Genomic DNA, 24,903 nt, shown 5'->3' on the forward strand with positions numbered 1-24,903 from the left:
TAACAACAAACAATGAAATGAAGTCAGTTAATAACAAGCCCCTTGATCTACGGTTTGCCTTGTACTGCTATTGAGAAACAATTGCTTGCTCTGGTGGTGTGGACTCTGTTGACGTTTTAAACAATTGGATCTAATTTTACCCAGTTGCTTGGCCATGATATATGTAATGCGCTGTGTCAATCGTGAAGGGACCTATGATCTGAAACTCACTGGAAATTGGATAAACAACCAGGTGGAGAGAAGGGCTATGACATATGAAATGCATCCTGAAAAATCAACCATAATGGGACAAATCCCAGATGCACCACTGAAAGATGAGAACCAAACAGAATTGTGTATGAAGGCAATGGCCAAGCTACTAGTGCCCAGGTTTGCTATGAAAAAATACATTGCTGCAGTCTATAAACTGGCATTACTGACACTGGTTTGAAACAACTGTCAACAAAACAAAATATTGTGCTTACGCTCCTTCTCCATGTGTATGTCTTAACTTTATTGAATCAACATTTTAGCCCTCAGTCCTTCCTCAAAATCAAGTATTGGGATTTGTCGTGTGGGAAGAGTCCCTCATCGAGTCACTTTTTCTAGCCTTAACTAATACAAGCACAAATGGTATGACGTAACATTGGCTCAGAGTTTGTATTCAGTTACTGGCATTTCAAAATCAAAGAACAATGTGACCCACAGTACTGTCTACATCTCATGTGGTGTGCCAAAAAATGCCAGCCCCAAATTCCACAGAAATGTCAGTTTGGTTTATGGACGCTATAAAATGCTTCTCATTCCTTTTCCATATCTCTTACAAACAAAATGAATTGTAAGGGCTTTTGAAATGGGCTTTGTATAAACTGAAGATTGCAATTTCAGAAGAATTTATACATATGAAACCCTAGCTTCCCAAGTCCATACACTGAAACAAAGCAATTCCAAAAATGCAATGTTTGACAATGCCAGTCGGATCTTTTTTCATCTGAAACACGGCAATTTTAACCAAATCTAAAACTTGATTTTCTCTGGAGTTTTGGAACATTGGATTTTTTTTTTTTATTTCAAGGTAGAATAACACTAATTATACTAAGAAACAAGACTCAATCTACATCAAGTATCGCACAAGAAGTTTCACATTCTCACTTGAGAATATATTTAGTATTTATCTTACCTTCAGCCAGTACGTAGAATATTCCGATCTTTGTCTGTAAGCCTCTTGACAAGGGAACCATGCATACTGGGAGACTCCATCAGATAAGTCAAAGACTTTGGACAGACATGTCTGCAAGAAATAAAGATTATTTCATTAGATTTATGTCATCATGTTCTTAAAATTGTTATGTTATCAACCTCCCCCCAGTCAGATCTTTAATGCACATCAGTCTAGCTCTACCAAGTTCCATTTATCCTGTTTACTTGTGTTCCACTTAGGATTTCTTCTTTTTGATTTTCCTAATTTGTTTAGTAAATGCTGTCTATTTTCACTTGCCTACCTCTGCTCTCTGCATTTGGCTCTCATCTTAACCATTAAATAACAAACTTTACCCATAGCAATCTTTTCTTTATATTATATTTTCCTAATCAGAGCAGTGTCAACTTAAATTCTTATTAAATATAGAAAGTCAGGTTACTGGTATATGTGTAAGGGAGAGATATCAACATCTGAAAAAGGATATCAAAAATGATTTGTTTTTAATAAACCATTTTAGTTTTTAACAAATCAAAATCTATAAAGTCTTTGAGACGTATGAAACACTCTTGAAAGACATAAACTAACTGCCAAAGATCTAAGAGGAATCAAACCTGAAGCGATTAGAGTGACTCTGGACCGGGTGCATGGGCTCATTGGTCCACTTTGACTCAAACTCCAGCAAGGTGCAGCTGGTTTGCTAGTAGGGGCTGTTATACATTATGCAGATTGAGATTTTGGTTTGTAGACGGACTGGAAATCAATTCCTGAACCTACTGCCAGTTTTTGAAGACCCTCTTGTTTAACTAGTGAAACAGTAAAAAGCCTGCATATTTAAAGAGGACCATGATATTTCTGCATGACATTACATCACCGCATGTAGACCTTGAAAACTAATGAAATGGGCCCCTTCCCCCACATGTTGGTTTACAGTAAAAGCCATGTTTTTATAGCTTTGCAGTTGTGTTGTACTCTTTGCATGTTGGATCATGTAATGAATGGTTCCTTGTAATGTTTTTAATCTTTGGGGTCTTTAAACCTCTCAGCAACTGTCCCTACCCCTCCATTTTCTGGTGTGTTAATTGGTTAATATGAAAACAGTACAGGGTGTGAATACTTTTGTAAGGCCTTTCGTGTTGAAAGGTCCAATTCAAAGTAAAATATTTTGGCCGAACTGGTGAGTTGCATTTAAGCAGGAGAAAAATTAAATTATTTCACAACAGTTTTGAAGGCATCACATTATTTGGATAGATAACAAAGGCAAGAGAAAAATCCTGGTATCCTTACTTTGGATTTGTGGTAACTCATTACCAATGCAAAATGCTTTAAAATAGAAAAGTGTGAGCTACATGAAATGTGGGAAGGTCAGAATTAGGTAGCAGAGGGACAAAAACATATATACAGATTGTAAAAGATTATTGAGCAATGGATAAACAAAGATAAAGAGAAGAAAGGACACACACCAAGGACAATGAGTTTCGGCTGCTGCCCTGAGCTGGTGAAATGAGACACCAGTAACATGAGAGTTTTGCTAGAGAGGCTTCTGCAAGATCCTGCCACCGTAGAAAACTGGCCAGACCAGCTATACGTCAGTTTATCTGTCCTTTGAATCTGTTGACATGACCTTTCCGCTCAGAGCTGAAGTGACAAAAATCAGAAATGCGGTTGAAAACAAAAAACATCAACCCCCCACCGCTCGAGATTAGTTGACATGAATGGCTTTTCTTGCCCCATTTTGGGACAGTTTTGACACTTCAACTCTGTCGCTCCAGTTGGATACATTAAATTATCTTAAACTCTGTTTTTGCTTGTGGATGACCTTTTTCCAATGCCAAAACTTCACTAGCAGGGCAGATGGAGAAAAGCACTGTGAGACGAGGGGACGATTTGTTCATATAAACACAGGTGGAACCAGCTAGACCTTTCTCAGCACCCCTCCTCCTCACATAATTTCCTGCCCACAGGCAAACATCCCCCTCTTTACAAAGCATCACACCAATGGGAGGCAATTCGCGTGTGACCTGTGGCTCATTACGCTTCCTTTCATCCCACCACTCCACCATCCCCCATGTGAGTGCAGAATCACAGTAATCTGAATGAATTTGTCATTGATTGGGTGCCAGTGTTAAAAGTGGGAGGAAGGGTGTTGATGGCAAGACAACTTTCCATCCGTCAAGCACTTAGGAGCTTACTTTCATTGAAGTTTTATTTGTTCTTCAATAAACTTTTACATAGAGTGGGGTCAAAAAAGGCCATGTGAAAGCTCACATCAAACAATTTCCATTGTTTAGGAAATTATGGAATTTCTCTTATAGGCCTTATTTGTTGGAAATAGCAAGTACACTTACTTTTTCACTTTGGGATAAATAAGAGTTATAAGAAAAAAAGAGCATCAACAAAACTGGAAAATCCAAACCAGAACCATGGTTCAGCCGGATTTGGAATTCCGATATCTTCTTGTCATAAAACGATGTGTGACATACACCAGTCCAGTGCTATTGATTGAGAATTGGCCGTCAGTTTTTCTTTTTTTTTTTTTTTTTTTTTTGAGAAACCGTTTGTGTTATTTTGTCTGTGAACATTTATAAATGTCTAATGTATGGTTTGAATTTAAATATCGGTTTCAAATTGTTTTAAATGATGTCCTTCAAAGCAATGCTGGCATCAAAGGAGCAATATTTAATTGAACCTAAAGAGAAAAAGAGAAAAGGACAATAAAAAAGGGGAAAAGATAATATGAAATTTTGACCACAATTTGGGTTCATTATTTAAGTGTATTTAGGTTCATGCGAACATATGGCAGCTGTCATTCTGCCTCAGGGCAGCTGTGGCTACACTGTAGCTCACCACCACGATCGTGTGAATGTGTGAATGACTGAATATAGTTTAAGCGACCTTGGAGTCTTCTGTACTAGATAAAGCTCTGTTCAAGAACAGTCCATTTACCATTCATCAGCTTATACATTTTTAAGTACAAATCTATTGACGATAGGAAGAGTAAATAATAAAACACAATTAAGAGTGCACTATGATCAGGTGTTTTCCAAGGAGTAGAGTGCATGCTCAATACTAAGTCCCAATGGACAGTAAAAAGATTCATTGATTCTTGCCGAGAAGAGTGGAGTATGAGTCTCGGGTCATTTATAGCATTCTGTTTGGCATAGTGTATGCAGCAAAATGGGGTCATTTTACACAGATTTTGCAAATGTACAACATATGACCTTTATTATCAATACAGTAAGGATATTTTAACTTAACAAATGTGACAAAAATATGAGTGCTGTTTCAGCAACATTTAGTCAAAACATCACAGTTACTTGCATTACTATAAAGTAGAATACCGTTATTGGTAAGGGCAACGAAGCTACCTGGTCTGGTCGTTTTGATTCTAAATAAAATTTGACCTACAAAGAATGACTACTTGCTCCGTAATGCAGTGGAACCACAAATAATTGTGAGCACCTTGGGAAATGACAAACTTATTTTTTCTTCAGTGTCCTGAAAAGACGGATATTTGATTTTGACAATGCTGTTCACAGAAGAGATTTTTTTATTATTATTTATTTATTTATTTACTTGCATAGAAAGGTGTTCAGGTGAGCCAGATGCTTATGGAGAGTCACCTCATGTCAGCAGGTGGCCCTTTAAGTGGAAAACAATTAAAAATATACATTTTAAATCAGCTTTTTCTCAGTGTTTCTTGTATTTTACATGAGTGTGTCCGAGACCACCACTGAAGATGGTCTGACGAAGACCATCCCTGATACATCTTGAGTACATTCGCACATGGATTTAAGATCCTCAGAACATGGCTGGCTTTGGTTAAATAGTGAAAATAAAAAAATTTGCAAAACCCATGAGGTACCCAAAGATGTATTAATTTGTTGGACAAGCATTACTGAAAAACATAACTATTTATTTACTATGGAAGCTCTGAGGTTGCAATTTGACCTAAGAAGTTAAAGTTTAAATCTGTTTTGAATAGACAAGTTCTCACTTTTCTTTTTCCTTTTTTTAAATAAAAACAAACATTCACAATTACATTAGACAGAAGGTGAGCAACTAAGCTTCAAAACACACACAAACACACTCCCATGCACATAGTTACACACATGGTCTTAATATTTACCAGCTGGGTTGTCAACTGGAGTTCGGCAGACACAAACTGGTGTTTGTAAATCACCACTTCAGATAAAAGGAGACTAAAGCGTCTTAAGCCAAGGGGAAACCGAATGGGATAAAGAGAAAGTGAGAGTGCAACTGTCAGATTCACTGCCCCAAAGTTATGTCTGTACTGTAAAAAGACCTCCTCACAACATAAAGTGAAACAATAAACTTAAAAGGCAGGAAACACAGAAGGGAGCTGTTAGCAAAGGCAGAGAAATTATGTCAATAACCCTTCTACTGTGCAATGCACCTCACCAGCAGACTCTCTCTATTGGGTGTCTAGAGTTTCCACATATTCAACAAAGTAAAAGTCAGAATTTAAACATATATATTTTGTGAGCATGCAGCACCTTAATTGGCTTAAATTTTACTCAAACATCTTCAGACTTTGGAAAGCACCTTTTTAGGATGCAAGTCAATAATCTTACAGATACTTCTTCAGAGATGGTCCAAATGTGCTGAAAGTCTTTTAAAGCAGAAAATTATAAGAACATTTTCAATACAAGAATTGTCTTTAACTCCAGAAATTAGAGACAAAAATGAGCTCACCTAAAATATTACCTGGTACTGATTTTTCATAGCTATTCAATCTGAAGCATATATAAAGCAATCTTATGTTGTTTATTTATTGCCAAATTCCTGATTTGGTTGTGTCACACCTATTAAGGTCAAGTACTAAGCTAGTTTCTAGAACGCAGCAGCCACTAAATGATCTTGGGAATGATTCACCTAACTGACAGGCTTATTGATCCAGAGCTGACTTTAATAAATGCCAGGAAGTTGCTCATTGTTGTTCTGTTTATTTGTTGTTTTATTTTCCACAGGAGCTTTTAGCTCTGTGTGCCATGACACATGCTTGATTTGGGAACATTACCAGTCTTTTTGAAATGTCAGACTTAAAATTTGGGTCTATATTATCTAGGGAATACACAAAGAGCCTAAATTTAAGAATTGGCAGAATTTCTAATCAATCATTTATGTTACAATAATAGTAAAAGCCAGAATTAGCACTCTCAGTATCAACAGAGTGTCAATATCATTTCTTAAAGAGAATTCAGCTTTACAAAAATTTGACATTGACCAGTGGTCACAAAACCTTGACTGATGTGCGCCTAGTTTCAAAGTATGGAAACTGAAAGAAAACACCTACCTTTTCATAACTTATCATTAACTTCAAATTGCTTTTCTTTCATTGGTGAAAAACCAAATTAGAATGATTATTTACTAATTGAAAGTACACTGTATTACTTTCAAATATATTTTTTCTCTTTTCGTCTTTGCTAGTTCTCATTCTTTCTCTGATGAAGGCGTACATACACATGTAGAGCCTGCACTCGGTAAACAGTTGTGAGCATCTGTGAGACATTTGTGGCAAGGAGAAAAGAGAAACAGAGAGAAGAAAGTATGAGTTTCCAAGCACCATCCCATGGTTTACTGGAACGCTGGTAAGCTCCCGGTGTGTGAGGTAATGTCCTTGCACCCAGAGCCACCCATACCTACCAAAGCTAACCGTCCCATTGTGCTGAAGCTGATGATAGACAACCTCAGTGGCAAACTGTGCAAACTGATCTTTTCAAGCTGATGAGTAGGTGCAGTTTGTCTGTCAGTCTCATCAGGAAAAACATAAGTAGCTTTCACATAAGAACTGAAGCGTGTGCAAGGTTAAAAAAATGGGTCCTTAATGACCCTTGTGTTAAACAAAATATTGTAAACACTTTGTATATTCAATAATGTCTCACTATGAGCAGAGGATGTTTTTTTTTATTATTATTGTATTTTTACAATATTCTAGTGAAAAAGACAAAAAGACACCATTTCAGAGGTCTCTTTTTAATCTAACCACATGAGGATGTCAGTGCCAAATGCTTGATGAGGATTTTGTGGTTTGTAGGGATGTTAGGAAGGAGGGCAAGTGCCAGAAAAGCTGACCTCGCTGCCCTCTTGAAGCATAATTTCAGTGACTGTTTAAGCTTCTGTGTTTGTTAGTATTCCTCTCTCTCCGTCTCATTTTAGAGTGTGATTCAAGTTGTGTGCAAGCATCTCATTCATGTCCCTGAATATCTAGCTGGAGAAGAAACAGTATAGAAAAATATCTCCCTGCAGCAGTCCCTAGTTGTATTCTGTCTCGAATACAAACTATTAATGTTTTTGCAATTTGAAACATAACTAGGCCAGTTAATGATAATGTCTAGCTATCCCACTCCCTATTGTGCCTCTTATATGTTTATTTGAAATTCCAAGGTAGCTTAATTTTACATATGACTTGCCTTTTGTGTGACAGCACTTAAGGCTTATCCCTTCTGTTGCTAATGTATAATTAAAGCTCCATTGAGAGATTGTGAGGGCAGTAGCATTCTCTAGAGAAATCACTCGGTTTGATGTTTAATCTTGGTGTTTGAATGCAAATGCAGACTCCCCACTTTCACAAGCTCCTCCGCACACATATGCATTAGTAAGGTTTTTCCACTATACATTCTTTTACTTTTGTCTACTCTTGTTATGCATGATCAAGCTCTTTACCAACCATTTAACAAGAGCAACCCTAAAACCTAAGTCCTAATAACCCATAAACAACCTTTTAAAATTTAGGGGCCATTTTAGTCCTAATAAACTGTTGTACCCCACAAGCACAGTGGACTATTGACTGATGAACCCAAGAATATGAGAAAATGTGCCCACACACATGCAGATAATTATAAACACACCAAAGTAAATTGTGAGGGCCAGATCTCGACTGTAGCTCCGCTAAAGCATGCTGCAGAAAAGTAGTGGAGAAACATTATGTACTGTTTTAGAGCGACAAAAATAGTACATTTCAGTCCCATATGAATTTACCTTATAAGCCTGTATGGAGGCAGGACAGGGACTGTATGTATGCTTGCACACATATTTCTGTATGACTATGTAATTGTACAAGCTTGATTACCAAAGAGCGAAGACTGTAAAGCAGGTTTTAATATTACTTGTCCAGGTTTTCTGATAATTATTTTGTCTTAATTCGCACATCGACTTTGACTCATGTACAGATATTTTCATGACTCTATAAAAAAGATTAAAAACTTTATTTGGAAGGCCTTTCTCTTTTTTTTAACCCTCCTGCAGTCCTTGCTTAATTCTTAGGAAGATGTCAGCTCTTTTCAGGTAGCCAACTAATTCGGCTCCCAAACCGCTTCTAATTTATTACCCTTTGTAGCTTCATATTTTAATTTTATCTAAGGTACTTGGGCACAAAATGTTATAGTTTGGGTTCCGGTGCTCATTCCCTTAGAGAGATAAAATTTAGCAAAGTCCACTAGTATTGGACTGCTTATGCATATGGTGGTGTCTGCTGCATCACCAGACTGTTAATCTAATTCACAAAGTTGTGTTGGGGTTTAATACTAGGTCCAGTTCTCCTTATAGAATGCTTATTAGGAATTTAACTCGTGTGTGTAGAAAATGCGCTGTTGTTATGATAAAGTTATTCTGACTCATAGCAAAACCACAAAAAACAGTTGGAATGTTATTCTCTATTGGCCACGGTGCAGAGTTTAACCCAGACATCTTTATGTTATGCAAAAGGCTGATCTAATCTGCAATACGGTCTAAGTAGTTCAGCTGACTGCACTCACATAAGAAACCCATTTGAAAAAATTTACTTATCAAATAGAAAAGAGATAGAGATATTTGGCAACAATGTGTGTTTTGTCTAAGCTGAGAGAACAGTTTTGCTAACTTTCGGGAGAAGGGCACCAATATCTTGGTCACATGTTTACCAGGTGGAGCTGGAGGACCAATGAAGTTATCTGAAGACTTATATCTGAGTTAAAACATCATATGCGCAAAAAAGTCTACATAGATAAATATATTGCATAAAAGAAATACAATTTAGAAAATAACCTCAGCCATGGCAATTAAATCTCACTTCTTACCATTTTATTTTGATAACCCCAACTCAATGCAGTCAGTCATTTGGTCCCACCATACTAACTGCTTTCAAACTAATTAAAATAAACTGTTTACATCAGCACAGCAAAACTGTTTTGGCAGGCACAACTCTGGCATAGCACTTCATATTCTCAATAAAACTGTAGATCACATTTAGTCTGCTTATTCTCCTCTAGATTACTTGGATTTGATCACATATATTTCCATTATTTGTATCTATTTAACTAAGAATCATTCAAATGCACAAAATAAAATAGTTTTCAAAACCCATATCAGGTTTCTGAAAACTTAAATCGAGTGCTTAAGGCTATCTGCTGCCCTTAGATATAGACAAACTTTGTTACCTTGTGAAATTGAGGGCTTTATTTGGTCTAGGAAGTACATCACACAAGAGATCGAATAGTTGTTCTGTTGATTCACATTTTCTAATGGAATTGATTGAAGTATAGTCGATTTTCAGGTTTGTTTAGTTATGAGAAATTACCACTCGCTAGAGCATAACTATTTCTACAGATCCTGGGAAGAATGTAGCAGATACAAGAAAATTTTACTTTTTTTTCTCCAAATGAAAATATTGTATAAGATATGTGGAGATGGGAATGTGGATATTAAATTAAAAAGAGAAGAAGTGATCAACCACACACCACAATAGATGTCAAGAAAGGAGTCTCTGAAGGAAAAAAGTTTTTTTTGTTTACATTGTTCAAGAAATCAATTTAGTCAATTTTAAGATGTGGAGGCATGTCACTTCCCTTTGTGCTATGTGTGTAATTGTGTGACATAGAAAAAATACTTGAACACTGTAAGACTGGATGACCTCAGAATCATAATCAGTCTTTTCTGTCATTGTACAGAAGCAAAATGAAATTTGTTTCTGTACAGCCCATCCAAAGAAAGGTAGATGGGTGCTTGAGGTTTCAGCCATTATAGGAGGTGCTGCCCAATTGTTCTGGATTTTAACAATTGTTTTACTTTGCCCTAGAACAGTTTTTAACTGATTGTAACTTATTTTATGACGCTTTACCTTGACTACTTTTATGTTGTTGAGAATGTTTATTACACTGAGGTAATGTGACATTGATGAAGAATTTAATCTTGCACATTTTTCTGTATGAACTGACCTTAGTAGCAGCAGGATACCCAGCAGCCACATCCCCAGAGCAATATGGCTTTTCTTCATGGGAGACATTAACATGGGAAGCCCACTGGTCTAAGAAACCACTGGGTGTATAGAGGCCACAGTCTCTCACACCCGTTTCTCGCTCGAAGTCCTCGCACACCCCATCGCCATCATAGTAGTAGCACATGCTTGGCTCCTCTGAGAAGGGTACAGGAAATGTACATTTAAAACAAGTTTTTAATTGTAAATAGTTTACCATGTTTTACAGTACCAATCAAGATTTTTTTTTTGTCAGCCACTTTCTTTGTCAAAACAAACCTGCAAAAACTAATTTCAGACCCTACTTTTTTATTTTATTTTATTTTTTTTACCTATTTTCAAGTGTTTTCAGCATTTATTGCACTGCTACTTATCTTACTTTGTGGAACATTATGTACCACCACATGAGTCAAGTATGGATTTTGTCTGTGGTGTGGTCCTGTTTTATATAGTGCATAAAGATAGTAAAATGTATAGCATACTATTGTGTATGGCCACACTATAGGTCACTTTATGTTATGTTACACTTAATGGTTTTTAGTCACGTGCAGATTACGTCTAGAACCCTTTACAAGTCAGACCACATTTAACGTGCATATTTGAATTTTGGGGCTACATGAAGGAAATTGAATTACATTATTGGGTAAATACATTTCATATATGCTATTACTTTGGTGTCTGCATATAAAAAAAGGTTCATATTTGTGTTTGGATAGGACAATTACAAAATACACAAATTTCTGTAATTCCCCAACATTCTAATCAATTTCCATGCTTTTCAACAAAAGTTTGCAACTTCAAATATTTCCAGAATTCACAACTTTGACATTCTGAGGTAAGTTTACTGGATATCTTCCATCCCTTTCCAACTCGCACGTGTGACCACAAAGAGCAGTAACACAAAAACCTAATAATGCATCACCTGTGGCATTGCTTTATCAAAAGGAAGATGAAGAGAAGAGGACGGGAATGGTGAATTTAGATGTACTTGGGAATCCAAGTATATGTTAGGGTCTTGAAAAGGGAGCAAAGAAGAATGTAAAGTAGAGCATAAGTAAATGAAATCATGAAAGACCAACTCAAGAGGAGGTGGGAAGAAGCGGTGCAGACAAAGTCAAGAGGCAAAAGAAAGATACAGCAGTATTTTTTCTAGACATCCCACCCGGAGTTAGGGTCTGGAACTGAAAGCCTGTGTATTGGAGGAAAGGGGAGTGAAGCAGGAAGGTTGCCTGGGCCCCAGTGGTCTAAGCTAAAGCAGCGTCAGCCGGTGGGGTTCCAGTTAGGGGGAAAGGCGGTATTCAGTGCCAAGTTGGCCGGGTCCTCCTCCTTGAAATTCCAGCCATCTCCAGCACGGCCAAAAGCTCAAGTCAGTTTTGTGCTCTGGCAACGGTGAAACGAGGGGCTACTGAGGGGGCATATAGAAGAGCTTTCTGCCACTCACTAAGCAGAAACAGGCAAATAAGTAGGCAAGAAGAGAGAACGAGACAAGAGGAAGTTCAAATAGTGTCTGATGAAAAGTGCAGGAACAAAGGTCAATGTGTGAGCTGAAGAGAGAGGAGTAACAAGTTCAGGAAAGAAAGGATACATTGATATTGTATTTGGATGCGAAGAGGGATACAATAAACAGATAATAGAAGAGGAGGAAGGTGACTGAGTGCATCAACAAGAAGGAAAGACCTCCAGGAGGAGGGAAAAGGGCGGTTACAAGCTGAAAATCAAACTACAGACACAATATTGCATTAAACATTATTGGCTGTTACTTTGTTAAGTGTTTAAGCTAAGCTAGATTTGACTAAATGTAAACTTTGAAAAAACAGTGGAGTTAGCAGTAAAAGCAAAAATAGCCTTTATCGTCAAAATGTGGGGAAATTCAGGTTTACCATGCAGCATCAAGATAACTTCACAGAAAAGATCAAAGTGTTAAAAATATACAAAGAAAAAAAAACACAATTAACAACAACAATAATAATAATAATAATAATAATAATAATAATAATAATAATAATAATAATAATAATAATAATAATAATACTGGGCAAGGGATGTGCAACTGAGTAGGATGATTTTTAATTTATGTAATGTGGCTGTGAGCTTAACAATAAAAGGAAAACGGACTATTAACAACAAAGTATATTAGTGCAGAACAGAAAAACAGATGTGCATCAACAGCAGAAATGTCTTTTAAAATGAGTAAAAATAGTGCAAAGAATTGTGCAAATACCAGCAGGGATGTAAACCATTTTTGATTTTATTTTTGAGACCAATTATGGTTATAGTAATGCGTAACATAAATATCTGATAAAATTACTCTGTGTTGCCAGGTTGATTTGCTTCAAAACCATCAGATGGACATTTTATTCCTTTTTTGAAACATTTTAAAAGTTTGCTCAACATTTGAATGGCATTTGGGTGGAAATATAGCTATTTACCATCATTTGTATCAGCATCATTGCAAATGTTATTTTTTAAAATAACTTATAATTCATAAGACTTACCAACACAATTAAAAAAGGGCTCTTCCTTGCACTGACTGGAACAGCCGTCCCCATTCACAGAGTTCATATCATCACATTCCTCTCCCTTGAAACTAAAATAAAATAGAAACTGTGCTTAAAAAGCTATCAATGAGATTTTTATGTATCATTTCAATTAACAGTGTATGCGATCCATTTCAAATATTATATATTTTACTCAAGTCCTTACCTCTGGATTCGTCCATCTCCACAATAGGGACCCCCAAGTTCATGCACCAGAGGCGGAGAGGGCTCACTCATGCCCACATGGGAGACCGTCTGTATCTGGTAGGTGTATGGGACATGCAGTACCACATCTCTACACAGAAAGTGAAAACTAAAATCACAGAGAATTCATATTTCCAAGTAATCAAAAATAAATCTAGTGGGGGGGGGAGGAAAACATCTGATAATAGCACAGATGCTCTGTTTGATAGTGAGATTTCTTCATATTATAACTTCAGCCAATGAAGATGCTCACATGCTGAAAAGACTGCACGTCCCGAGATACAACCCATTTTCTTTTGCTCACTTATCAAAGTTTATTAGGTTATAAGATCAACGGCGAATAAGAGAGTACTGTTCAATTTTATTTATAAAACTACAAGGACAAAAATGCAAGTAGTTCCTGTAAAACATTTTGTTTAGCTAGACTAAGTTGGCACTACGAAGAAGTTGAGACAAAAAGTGTGATTTTATGTTAGTGCACAGAAGGATGGGGTCATAATTAACTGTTATAATCACAGCTATTATCTGTTATGTGTGTTTTAAACACTGGTAAATGGGTGGGGAAGACATCAGTAAATGAGGTAAATGAGTCCACTGGGCTTGTCATAGATTACTTCATGTGGACCATCAAGTATCATTGACTTAATTTTACAATTCCACCATCAATGCCATCAATGCAGTGACAATTAGCCAACAATACTAAAATCCTCAAAGGAATATCATTGCATGTATCATTAGGATATGTATTATGTTCCTAGTAGAAAAACACAAACATACACCCTCAAATGCGGTAATGGATAACATAGACAAAAGAATGTCAGCCAACTCTTGTCCCCAGACCTTAACAAATAAACATAAGTTTAAACCACTATTCCCAATACAGCTATATAATCCTCAGTGTAAATGCAATTTACCACCAGGAGCAAATATTGATGCCAAGTCACTCTGACTCATCAAACTCTAGGCCAAAGTCAGCAGTTAAACCAAGGAAGTGTTTGAGTGGTGTACAGGAAAGTCATAAACTTTGATGAGCCCTCAGCATTTTTGATTTTTAGAAAAGCAGAACCCTCTCAAACACAGGCAGAACAAAAGGTTTCCTACAAAACCTCATGTACGTAACAATATGGGACGCCTAAAATTTTTCATCTCAGTTCCTTTGTACAAGAACACATTTGTTTTGTTGAAGAACAGTTTTAAAACTGTTGTATTTAGGTTATTGACAATAGTTTCCCATTATTCCCATTCTGACTAATTTACTTCCTTCTTTATGTGAAGATAAAAAAGCAAAACATAGGAGATTTTTTATTTTTATTTTATTTTTTACATAAACATGATTTCAGCACTTTCATTAACATGAACTCTTGTTTTTGGGGAATGAGCTATCGATTCTGAACAACTGATTCACTTTTGCAGATTAACTAGGTTTTGGAGTTTCCACTAACTGTTTTAATAAATGCATGAACAGCTGTGCAAATGTTAATAGTGAAGTAAGTAATGCACCAAAGCAACTGAGAAAATTTGGAAAACTAAAAGTCAGTCCTCAAAGTCTGCATAATTGCTTCAAACCTTACATATTTTTAGATTAACAGATGTTAAAAGAAAAAATATTTTAAGCAGGACACATGGAAGTGGCTGAACATGAGATCATTCCTCATGTATTTGTTGCTTTTATATTTATTACATCTAATGATTTTAATTTGTTCAAAGCACTTCAGTGTTGATTCAGTAGTTCATGTTAAATAATGCTTTGCCGCATTTTGGGTCTACAACTGTAAAATAAATCTGAAGCTTCAAATGTTTCTTTTTCTCTCTCTGCCATTGTTAATGCCACCAACTTGAGCGTGCAGTAGCCACAGTGAGATTGAGCTGAGCGCACATATCTATGTGAATGAACAATAATTTGCCCATTGGTCTTCTGACACGCATTCTCTTACAACAATACTATACTGGACCACCTGTCAAGTTTGAGATCCCTACTCGGCTCTGTGAAAGCACTCACGGCTCAATCTAACAGAAGTGGCCAATCACAAGATACGACAGGTCTGAAGAACAATGCAAAAGAACTGATCATGACAGCGCAGGAGCAGATATTAAAGGACCAGAGCAATAGAGGCCCAGATATACCACACTGGGCAAGATCCCAGATGCAGGCTGTGCAAAGAGGTCCCAAAAGCAATCCAGTATCCCACAGCAGGGTGTTAGAAACTGGTAGGAAAGGAATACAAGGAATGCCATAACAAAGTAACCGGTATAGTTCACAAAAACATCTACTCAACCTTATCTCCAGGATTTCCATGTTTTGCAGTGCACTGATTATATACCCCATGACTGTGTGTCATATTGCCCCTGTGTTGGGAAGGGTCAAAGTGCTGTTCCTCAGAGCGAGATAACTACTCAATGTGTGATTCAACCTGTTTTCAATTAGGTGCATGCTTGGTTCCCTCTGACCCAACTGCAACTGGTGATGTAAAGTGTTGCCACTTTCAGCAGCGAAGAATGAAAAAGCAGAAATGGAACAGATGTAACAGACCTCTGTGAGTTCATCTTTCCATAGAGCTCCATACATAAGTGGTATTAATAAATATCAGCGAAATAATATAATGATTAGATAAAATTTTTGAATAACATCGAGATGACGTTATTTTACACAACATAGAATGAAGAAAGTATATATATATATATATATATATATATATATATATATATATATATATATATATATATATATATATATATATATATATATATATATATATATATATATATATATATATGTGTATGTCGGACAATACTTAGCATATGATCACAGTGTCACAGTGTCACAACAAATTTCATCACTTGTTTTTTTTTTCTTTCTTTTTTTTCCTGAAATTCCTCCTAATCCCACAGGTGATTATTTTATTTTATATATATATATATTTTTTTTTTTTGTTTGTTTGTTTGTTTTTTTGTTTTTCAATCCTTGTTCTTTGGGAGCTTCCTCAACACACTTGATTCCACGGATTAACTTTGTTCCCCAAGTCTGTCACCAAGTTCTCCATTAGTTTCTTAATGACCATTCAAATTAAATCAGGTGTGTTGGAGGGAGAAAAGCTCTAGGAAGGCAGCCAATCCATGAGTACCATACAGATTCTTTGGCACTGATTGGCTGTACCCCCAAAAGTGGAAATAAGTAAAATTCTAGATGTTAATTTCTGTGGTAGTGCTAAGATGGTTTCCACTGTGCATATTATATTATCATCTTAAGATATATATGGTATTTTTCATGGCTTTCAGCTATTGAGAGTGGGCCGTGGTGGGGTCCATGTATTTAGTATTTGCTTAAAAACAATCTACATTTGTCAGATTGCAAAGATTGCCTGTGCACAGGCCTCTTCAGATCATCAAACAGACTGTGAATTGAACTCGGGTCTACTGTAAACTCTGGCTGGGCCATTGTAAAACTGTAATCTTGTTAAGTCATGCTTTGGTTAGTTTTAATAAATGTGTCAGTGCTATGCTGAATTATGACATTTCTCTTCATCTTCAGTTTTTTAGTGGATGTCTGAAGGTTTTATCCCAACAGTTTTTAGAACAGTTAATAATTATCTTCAAATTGACAAGCCCCACCCCTTCAGGCTCAGGAAAACCAGCTTCGAAGCATGATACTTTTACAAACATGCTTTCCTGTAGGTGTAGAGTTCTTTGGTAATGTGCATACCTTTTGCAAAGAGAATAAACTAACTCACAGAACCAAAACATATTTTAGAGACTTCAAATGGAGGGTAGCAAATTTATTTGGACTTGGCTGTACTTCTTCACTAGCAAAAGCTTCCAACGAAGAAGCTACAATATTGTAGCTTCTTCTTCTACACTGCAGGTTCATGCACCGGTGATGAACCTGCAGTGCATGCACAGAACCTGGCAGCTTCTTGAATTTTGCTGTTCTACTGGGATTAATCAGAAGTAATCAGTTTAATCCTGCACACCTGAGTTTGAATATGTTGGTTAATTTTGAACAATACCTGATAATATGGTTTATCACAAAAATCTGGCCATTATAACAGGAGTGTGTAGCACTTTACATAACTTTAGATTCCATAGCTGTAAACAAACTATTTTATTTCTACGTATTACACCTCAGGGCATCAGCTTAACTGTCACTAGTAGTTAAATGTTTTGATTAACAAGTAGGAAAATCCAGAAAACTTGTCAAATTTCATGTTTAACTGGAGGTAAATTTTTTTTCCTAACTTTTAGCATTCATATCTTTGGATTGAACACTTTAGAGATAGTCAATACCTGTGAAATATGACAGGCTAGGATTTATGATGAAACCAAAAAAACTTGGAGTGGCACTTGCTGATACATAAAATCCTATGAATCACCAACCCCAATTTAATTAAAACCATGAGTACATAATAGAACATTGCTTTAAATCATCGGTTGTCTTGTGGGTGCAAAATGTCCCCAGGACTGGTACAAATTGATGCATAATCAGTATAATTTATCAAGAGTCAAACTGGTAAAAAAGACAATTGTGAGAGTAGAGAGCGTAAATGGCGTAGGGTCGAAATAAACGACACTAATTTTTGTGACAGAAACACGCTGTTTTGTGAAAAATATTAATCTTTCCTGAACCCTGAATAATTAGCAACCTCATGTCCAAGTCCTTCTGATAAGGTTTGCTTATCAGAAGGACTTTAAATCTTTGGATCTTTTAGATCCAAAGATTTAAAAGATCTTTGGATCTTTTAAATCCAAAGATGTTCTAATTATCATCTATACAGCCCGTGATATGATCTACAATAAATAGTTACACTGTTTACTTTATTCTACAGAAGCCTGATACAAGAGAAAGATACCATTTAAAGCAAAATCAATATCTCTATATAAAGGAGGAAGGAAAATGATACCAGCGGTTTCTTTTAATTACATGGGACATTATGATCAGATTCTACAAGTTCTGGTTCTGCTTGCTCTCCAAGCCTCATAGTTACAATTAAGAAAGGCATAATTCTTAGCAATATGATGGGATTACAATCAGTGTACACAAATGAGATGTGCATGATCTATTTTGAAAATTGTATGGGCTTTTAAAATAAATCAAACAATAAAATCTATTGGCGATGCAGCGGAAGCAACAGGTGATGATTCTCTCTTAATAGTCAGCAGAATTTTCAGGTTCCTGCAAATGACTGGGTTTTACCTTAGCTGAACCAGTACAAATGAAAAATCACTCATATTTACGTGATGGTAGGTGGAATTCAAAGCCAACAATAAAGGGACTCCAGTTTTGCTTTCCCAAAAACCATCTACATGTTTCCTCACATTTTTATCCTGAAAAGGTCGACAGAAATAGCGATCTAACGAATAGAATTTGAAGGCTTGAACAATAAATTAAAAGGGTGCAGAGTTTTAAAAACTTCCAGAACAAATTGTTAGACATAGCTCCTGCCACAATCCCACCATTAGGACAAAATAAGGGAAAGGCATACTAATCAATTGTTCAATGTCTTTGCCCCTAAAGTCACCAGCTCTAGTTTTAAGAAAATATATTCAGTCTCTAAATTGATGGATGGGGAACATTATGTGAAAGATTTGAGCATAACCAGGATGGAGTTCTAATATAGACAGAGTGTGCAGTAGATGTGAAGGTGTAAGAGCTGTCCTGTGTCCCCTTTTTTTGCCTGGGAGGTCTCTCTCCTTATACTTTCTTGACGCCCTTATGTCTCCTTCATCACCCATTGCCATTCACCCCTATCCCCTTCCCAAGCCAAGCAATAATTTACCCCCAACTGATACAACCACCCACTCAGTGTCTCCTCTTTACCCTTCAAACTCTGCACCATAATTTACTCTGTCACCCTGACCTCCCAGCCGTTGGCCATTCCAAACAAACCACCACTCATTGATGGGGCCACAGGAGCCAAGATGTTAGTCGTTCCTCCTGTTGTTTGCTACGGCTTAGATGAAGGCCAATGGATTGACAGCAAGAGGTCAGTTCCCCTCACCCCTCATCCACTGTTTCGAATCCCAGGGAAACATTTTGCAGGAAGAATTAACTTTCTGTGTGGTCAACCGAAAAATTTTCAGAAGCTGGACCCAGATGATAGATAAGTCCTAAATATGTCTTTAAGAAATTTCTCACCGGCTACACCCATCATTTTCTAAAAATAAACATGTGGTTGAGAAGAGTTATGTAAAATACAGTGGGTTAAAGTCTGATTTCCCTTTACTCTGTGATCTGAATACAACACTTTTATTCAAAAAATAGAGTTGAGTTGCACTGTGAAGTCAAAGTTGGCACTATTGCTTCATAGCTAAGATATTTAGAATTCAAAATTCAGATGGGGAACGTGTTTGTAAATTTAAATGCTATTCCAAAGCCTGGGTTTTATCTGGGTGCTCGAGTTGATCACTAAGCCAGGGCACCTTGCACAGTTATTGTTGGATGTGTTTCTATAGTTGTTCCTTGATGGACTGTCTACAAAATCTTTGTAATTTTTGTTGGTAAAGGTAGTGAAGAAACAGAATCACAAAGACCAAGGGATAAAGTTGTGGAGACATTTAAAGAAGAGTTAGGCTATAAGCTTTAAACATCTAACAAATAATCAATCAATAAATAATTTATCACCCCAAAAGGGAAACAGTGAGTGAGGCACAACAGCACACCTACCAAGAGGTGCTTTGTTAGGTCTTACCAAGGTAAGACCTAACAAATCACTTTTCACCAATGCCATCTATCCTATCTGACAAACCCTTAGCTCATTCACAATGGCTCCCAAGAACATACAGCCAGAAGACGTGCAGCTGTTCTCGCACCAAAAGGTGATCCCACAATGTATTGATTTAGAGGAGATGAACAGAAATGCATGTCCCTATATTTTCCAATATTTATTTGTAAAGAAAAATTTTGAAATCCATGATTCCTCTTCCTGATACTTCAAAAGGTTGTTAGTTTGTGTTGATCCATCACAAAATGTTAGAATATTGGACACCAGATTCTTTGTAGTACTTCAAAGGATATAAATACTTCTGCAAAGCGCTGTACTACACTCTTTATTTTGTAAGAAATGTGTAAAAGAAACTTCTTATCCAATACAGCTACACTTATTTACTACAGAGCTTCTCTTGAAGCTTAACAGACAAGATCCCACATGGTCTCATAAGAAAAAAATATACAGCCATTTCCACTGACCACTACCACTGGAATGCGACCACAGCTAGTGAAATGTACCACAGTAGTAAAACTACCTACAGTGCATCAACAGTCAGCAAAGTGTGCCAAAACCTCCAAATAAATACATCCTTACTGGAGGCAACCTTCCACAGATACTACCATTCAACCAGGAAGTTCTGCACTTTTGAAACTTAGATTTCATCACTTCATCTTGCATAACGTGCATACCCAACCCTTTTGTGTTTTATCAAGCACTTTCCTTCTCATGTGAATCTCGCTGATAGCACGACAGCAAGATGGTATGACACGCAGCAGCGCCATGTATAGCACAATTTTTGTTAAGTCAGCACATTCCATGGAAGAAAAGCACTAAATTCTCACCGCAGTGTGCAGATAATACCTTCAACAAGTCATCTGTTTGCCCTTGCTTCATGGAACATAGGAAAAAACACAAATGTGGGCGACAACTGACCTGTGACTTAGGAAACAAATGTTGGGAAAACAGATCTGAAAGCTCAGAAGCAGCGATGGCTCACATGTGCTCCAGAGGGTATTGGAAAGGATGTCTGCTATTACATGAGCAAATTTTAGTGGATATTTTCCACAGATAAATAAACGCCTTTTACTGACATGTCTAAAATTACCCTACGCTAAAGCCAGGAGCAAAATCATAAACACTCAGCCATTCTAAACGTTTAATAGAAAACAATGAGGAAAAACAGCTGTAATAGAAAAAAAATATGGCTTAATATTTTAAGTTATTTGGAGACCCTGGCAAACAAAATAATACAGAATACGCAGGTAACATTCAGTCTGTCATCACTGACTGCAATCCACCACTCAAACTCACCTGTCTGTATATCGGCGGATAGGTTCAATCAGTTGCAGGCCTTTCGGGGCAAATGTGAAGGGTGGTTGGCGCAACAGATTGTAATGAAGTGGTTTGCAATGCCTGCAAACTTTGCAGTCTGGCTTGGACGTCAATAAAGTTGCGTCAATCTCTAGGTGTTGCTCCATTGTGTAAAACTGTACACCATACACTGCTTCTTCCACGTCCAGTTTCAGAGTCAATGGAGTGTCACAGAAGACGTTACTGGGCCCCAGCGAAATGTTGTTTCCACTCACAGTCAAAAGCAAGATGTCGTGGATAGCAGGCAGAGCGCTCTCCTCGGGACTGAAAAATGTCACCCACACAGTCAGCGAATCGGGAACCACTGGGTGTTGGAACTCCAACTGAAGCATGCAACCCTGTGGAGGACACTCTGATAGGCCAACAACACCCTGGTCAGTTCCTGCATTTGGGCTCCATGTGCGTACACTTGGCTCACAAGCTTGCTCCACATCTGGAGGACCTGTAAGATAAGTTGCAAAACAGATAACATGTGTTTAATGGGTTTTTTTTATTGCTATGCTTTGTGATAGACCAACATAAAGCAGTAAATAATGGTGAAGTTGAAGGAAAAGTTATGTTTCAAGTAAAAAATGTAAGAAATGTGGCATGTATGGGAATTGAGCCCCCTGAGTTTTTACTTTATTTGATGTTCTAGAGAGGAAGATTTTTTTTGTCCTATGCAAAATAGCTCTAACTCAGCCAGACTGAATAGAGAGCACCTGTTATATTGATTTTTAAGCATTGCCTCACATTCTTAACTCAGTTTGGGTCTTGTTCATTCTAGCACAAGAATAATGTTTGATCCAAAACAGAGATTACTAAATCCAGTCCTCAAGAGCTTCTGTCCTGTATGCTTAGAGTCGATGTCTCTCTCAAAGAAAAACGACCACCTTTATCTTTAATCTTTTTCAGCTTTTTGGTGGGTTTTTTTGTCAGAATTGCCCCATTTTTTTAGCTTTATACATCCTGAAAAAAATCCTTACCATAGCAGGATGATGCAGAAAACCCTGTTTCATAATGAGTTAGGGAGTGGATTTTGGATTTTGAGTGACATACAGTTTTATTTATATGCTCAAAATTTTAATTTTTGTCTCCCCTGACCAGATCACCTTCTCCCACATGTTAGTTGTCCCCTACCTACACTGTTAAACAGATACTGCAACACAGGCTTCGTATACCTTCCTTTCAACAATCGGTCAAGTGCTAACATAGACAAGGGATCCTCAAATCCAGGCCTCATGGGCTGGTGTCCTGCAGGTTTTATGTTCGACTCTGCTTCACCACACCTGAGTCAAATAATCAGGTTATTAGCAGCACTCTGGAGAACTTGACTGCAGTGCTAAGGTAATTAAGCTATGAGACTGAGGTGTGTTGAAACAGGGATACATTGAAAGGTTGCAGGACACTGGCCCTGGAGGCCTCAGTTTGAGGACCCTTGTGCTATGCTATTAACACTGCTTTAAACATTCCCTCAACCTTATTCCTACCTTGTCTGTTGTGTTCATTGGTTCTCAAGATGCTGTTTGCTTACTAATGTTCTGTAACAAACCACTTAGGTCTCCACAGATCACATATGTGTATAATAATATTAAATTGCACATAAGTAAGATATATTTACATTTCAGATAACTTTTGATGGCAATTGGTTGCACTGAATTTTAATTAGTAAAAGTATCTGAAAATAAATACACAAAACACCTGTCAGATTCCTTTCTTATTTGAAAAATAAACAATGTATCATTTTAACATTTAAATGAACATTACAGTTGTGCATTACTTTGTTTTGGTCTGTAACAAAAGAAATCCCCCTAAAACTGTTTGTAGCTGTATTGTGAAAGAATTTGAAGAAATGTAAGGGTTATTAATACCTTTGCAAGATAATGCATCGTAAATACTTTGCTTTATTGAAGGAATCTCAAATATTCCTTAAACAGTTAAAAAAAACTTTTATGCACAGTTAAGGAACTAACTCGTGTTTTTGGTGTCTCTAAAGGTCCTGCAACATCAAGGTTAAGGTGAAACTAAGAGTTCATTGTGAGTCCATCTGCAGAGGAAAGGCAGAGCTGAGGTGTGTACCTTCTGAGAGGGGCCCTGTGCAGGGTTCTCACTTCAGCGCAGTCATTACAACCTCAAACAGTCACACTCCAGCCATATTTGGAGTCCACACACAGCTAACTCGCATTATCCCAAGTGACGTACACTAACATTCATCAAGCACTTTCAGGAGCCAGCAAGCGGTAGACACTATGTTCTCCCTCGTTTTCCTTTTGAGCAATTCCAAGCTGGCAACCATCAGAGCCATTTGCTAACCTCATTTCTGGGCACCATGCAAAATTCCAGTGTTTAATCAAGTGAGGATTGAAAATGTATTCCAAGCCACATTATCTCAACATATTTATTATCGTACTGTAAGTGTGTGTGTGGCCAGAGTGAAGGTGAATTAAAGAAAAGCGAGTCAGTGAAAAAAGAAAAGATAGAAAAGAAGAAAAGAAAAGAAAAGAAAAGAAAGAGGGGGCTGGAAGGGAAAGAGCTAAGGTGCTCCAAGAGATTGGCTGCACTTTGCTCATGTAGTCCTGGATTTCTTAGTATATTTTCATAGAGTTTGCAAGGAAAAGAGCTGTAGCCACTGAAAATATTTTGTAATGTCAGCTGTTATGATGGGCCCAACTTTTGCTCTGGCGCTGTTGGTAATGTTGTTGGAGATTTAGATGGAGACAGAGCAGGGGTGTCATCCATTGTGTAACCTAAACAAACTGTTTCACAGCCAAGCAAGTATGTATCCGTGATTGACAAGCCAGCCTGTCCACACACACGGGATATGATCTAATATCATAAAAGTCTTGATTTATTTGAAGAATGTGGTTGTTTGTAGATAAAGAGTCATCATGTGTGAGATCTAAAACATGAGATGCCAAAAAGATTGAGTTATTAGCTGGCTGTTGTCACTGTGTCTATTACTTAAAATATTTACTTCTTTTTAAATGGAGACTTAAGAGCAAAGAAGAAATATAGAGTTGAAGTTCAAATACGAATGATTGAAGAAGCAATTGATAAAAAAAAAGGCTAGAGATGTTTGGACTATCTTTAAATGTTACTCTTTTATACCTCTGGAATACATGCCTTATTGTGAACAAGAATATGCTTCATCAGGCAGCAAATAACTTGGCTGCAAGGGGTTTTGTGGTCAGACTCCTGCAGTCTGGTTCTAGTGTACAATTACTGTTTGTTTGTTTTGCTTTGGAGAATCTGGTTTAAGGATTTCATGTATACATACTTTTTAAAATGTAGGTATGTAGACATGGAGTGATCTCTGTTTACATGAAATGATGGGGAGGGGGTGAAATTTAACATCCACGTCAAAATCAAACAGGATGTCAGTCAATAAAATACTCAGGAGTTGCTATTTATGGTTGTTGTTTAGTAAGGAAAAGAAATCAAGAAAACCTAATGGGTCAGTAAGGGTTTTTTTATGTGTCAGTAGTAAAAGCTAAAATGCAAAGACAACTAAAGCTGCAAGCAGCGGCGACCACGGGAGCTCTGGGAGTGCCACCCCATCGCCATTGTCAATTCGCTCACACTGTTTCCGCACCCATCCACCAGGCGACATGTTGGCAAATCTTCAAAATCACCTTCAGTCCAGTTCAGTACAAGTCCATCTGGAAAAGCCCTTAAAGTTTT

The 24,903-nt window shown here is 37.1% G+C and overlaps 1 protein-coding gene across 2 annotated transcripts in view; it reads right to left on the bottom strand.

Annotated features, from left to right (window-relative positions):
• pappaa (pregnancy-associated plasma protein A, pappalysin 1a) overlaps positions 1-24,903 on the bottom strand; it is a 98,393-nt gene that overhangs the window by 44,277 nt on the left and 29,213 nt on the right. For both annotated transcript variants that reach the window (XM_008424380.3, XM_081613184.1), the window contains exons 7-11: positions 21,184-21,685; positions 13,134-13,262; positions 12,926-13,017; positions 10,393-10,589; positions 1,160-1,270 (exon numbers count right to left, since the gene is read on the bottom strand). In XM_008424380.3, the coding sequence (XP_008422602.1) occupies positions 1,160-1,270; positions 10,393-10,589; positions 12,926-13,017; positions 13,134-13,262; positions 21,184-21,685 (1,031 nt within the window). The remainder of the gene's footprint in view (positions 1-1,159; positions 1,271-10,392; positions 10,590-12,925; positions 13,018-13,133; positions 13,263-21,183; positions 21,686-24,903) is intronic.

Source organism: Poecilia reticulata, chromosome 12 (assembly GCF_904066995.2).
Source record: "Poecilia reticulata chromosome 12, P_reticulata-male-v2, whole genome shotgun sequence".
Classification (NCBI taxonomy): domain Eukaryota; kingdom Metazoa; phylum Chordata; class Actinopteri; order Cyprinodontiformes; family Poeciliidae; genus Poecilia; species Poecilia reticulata.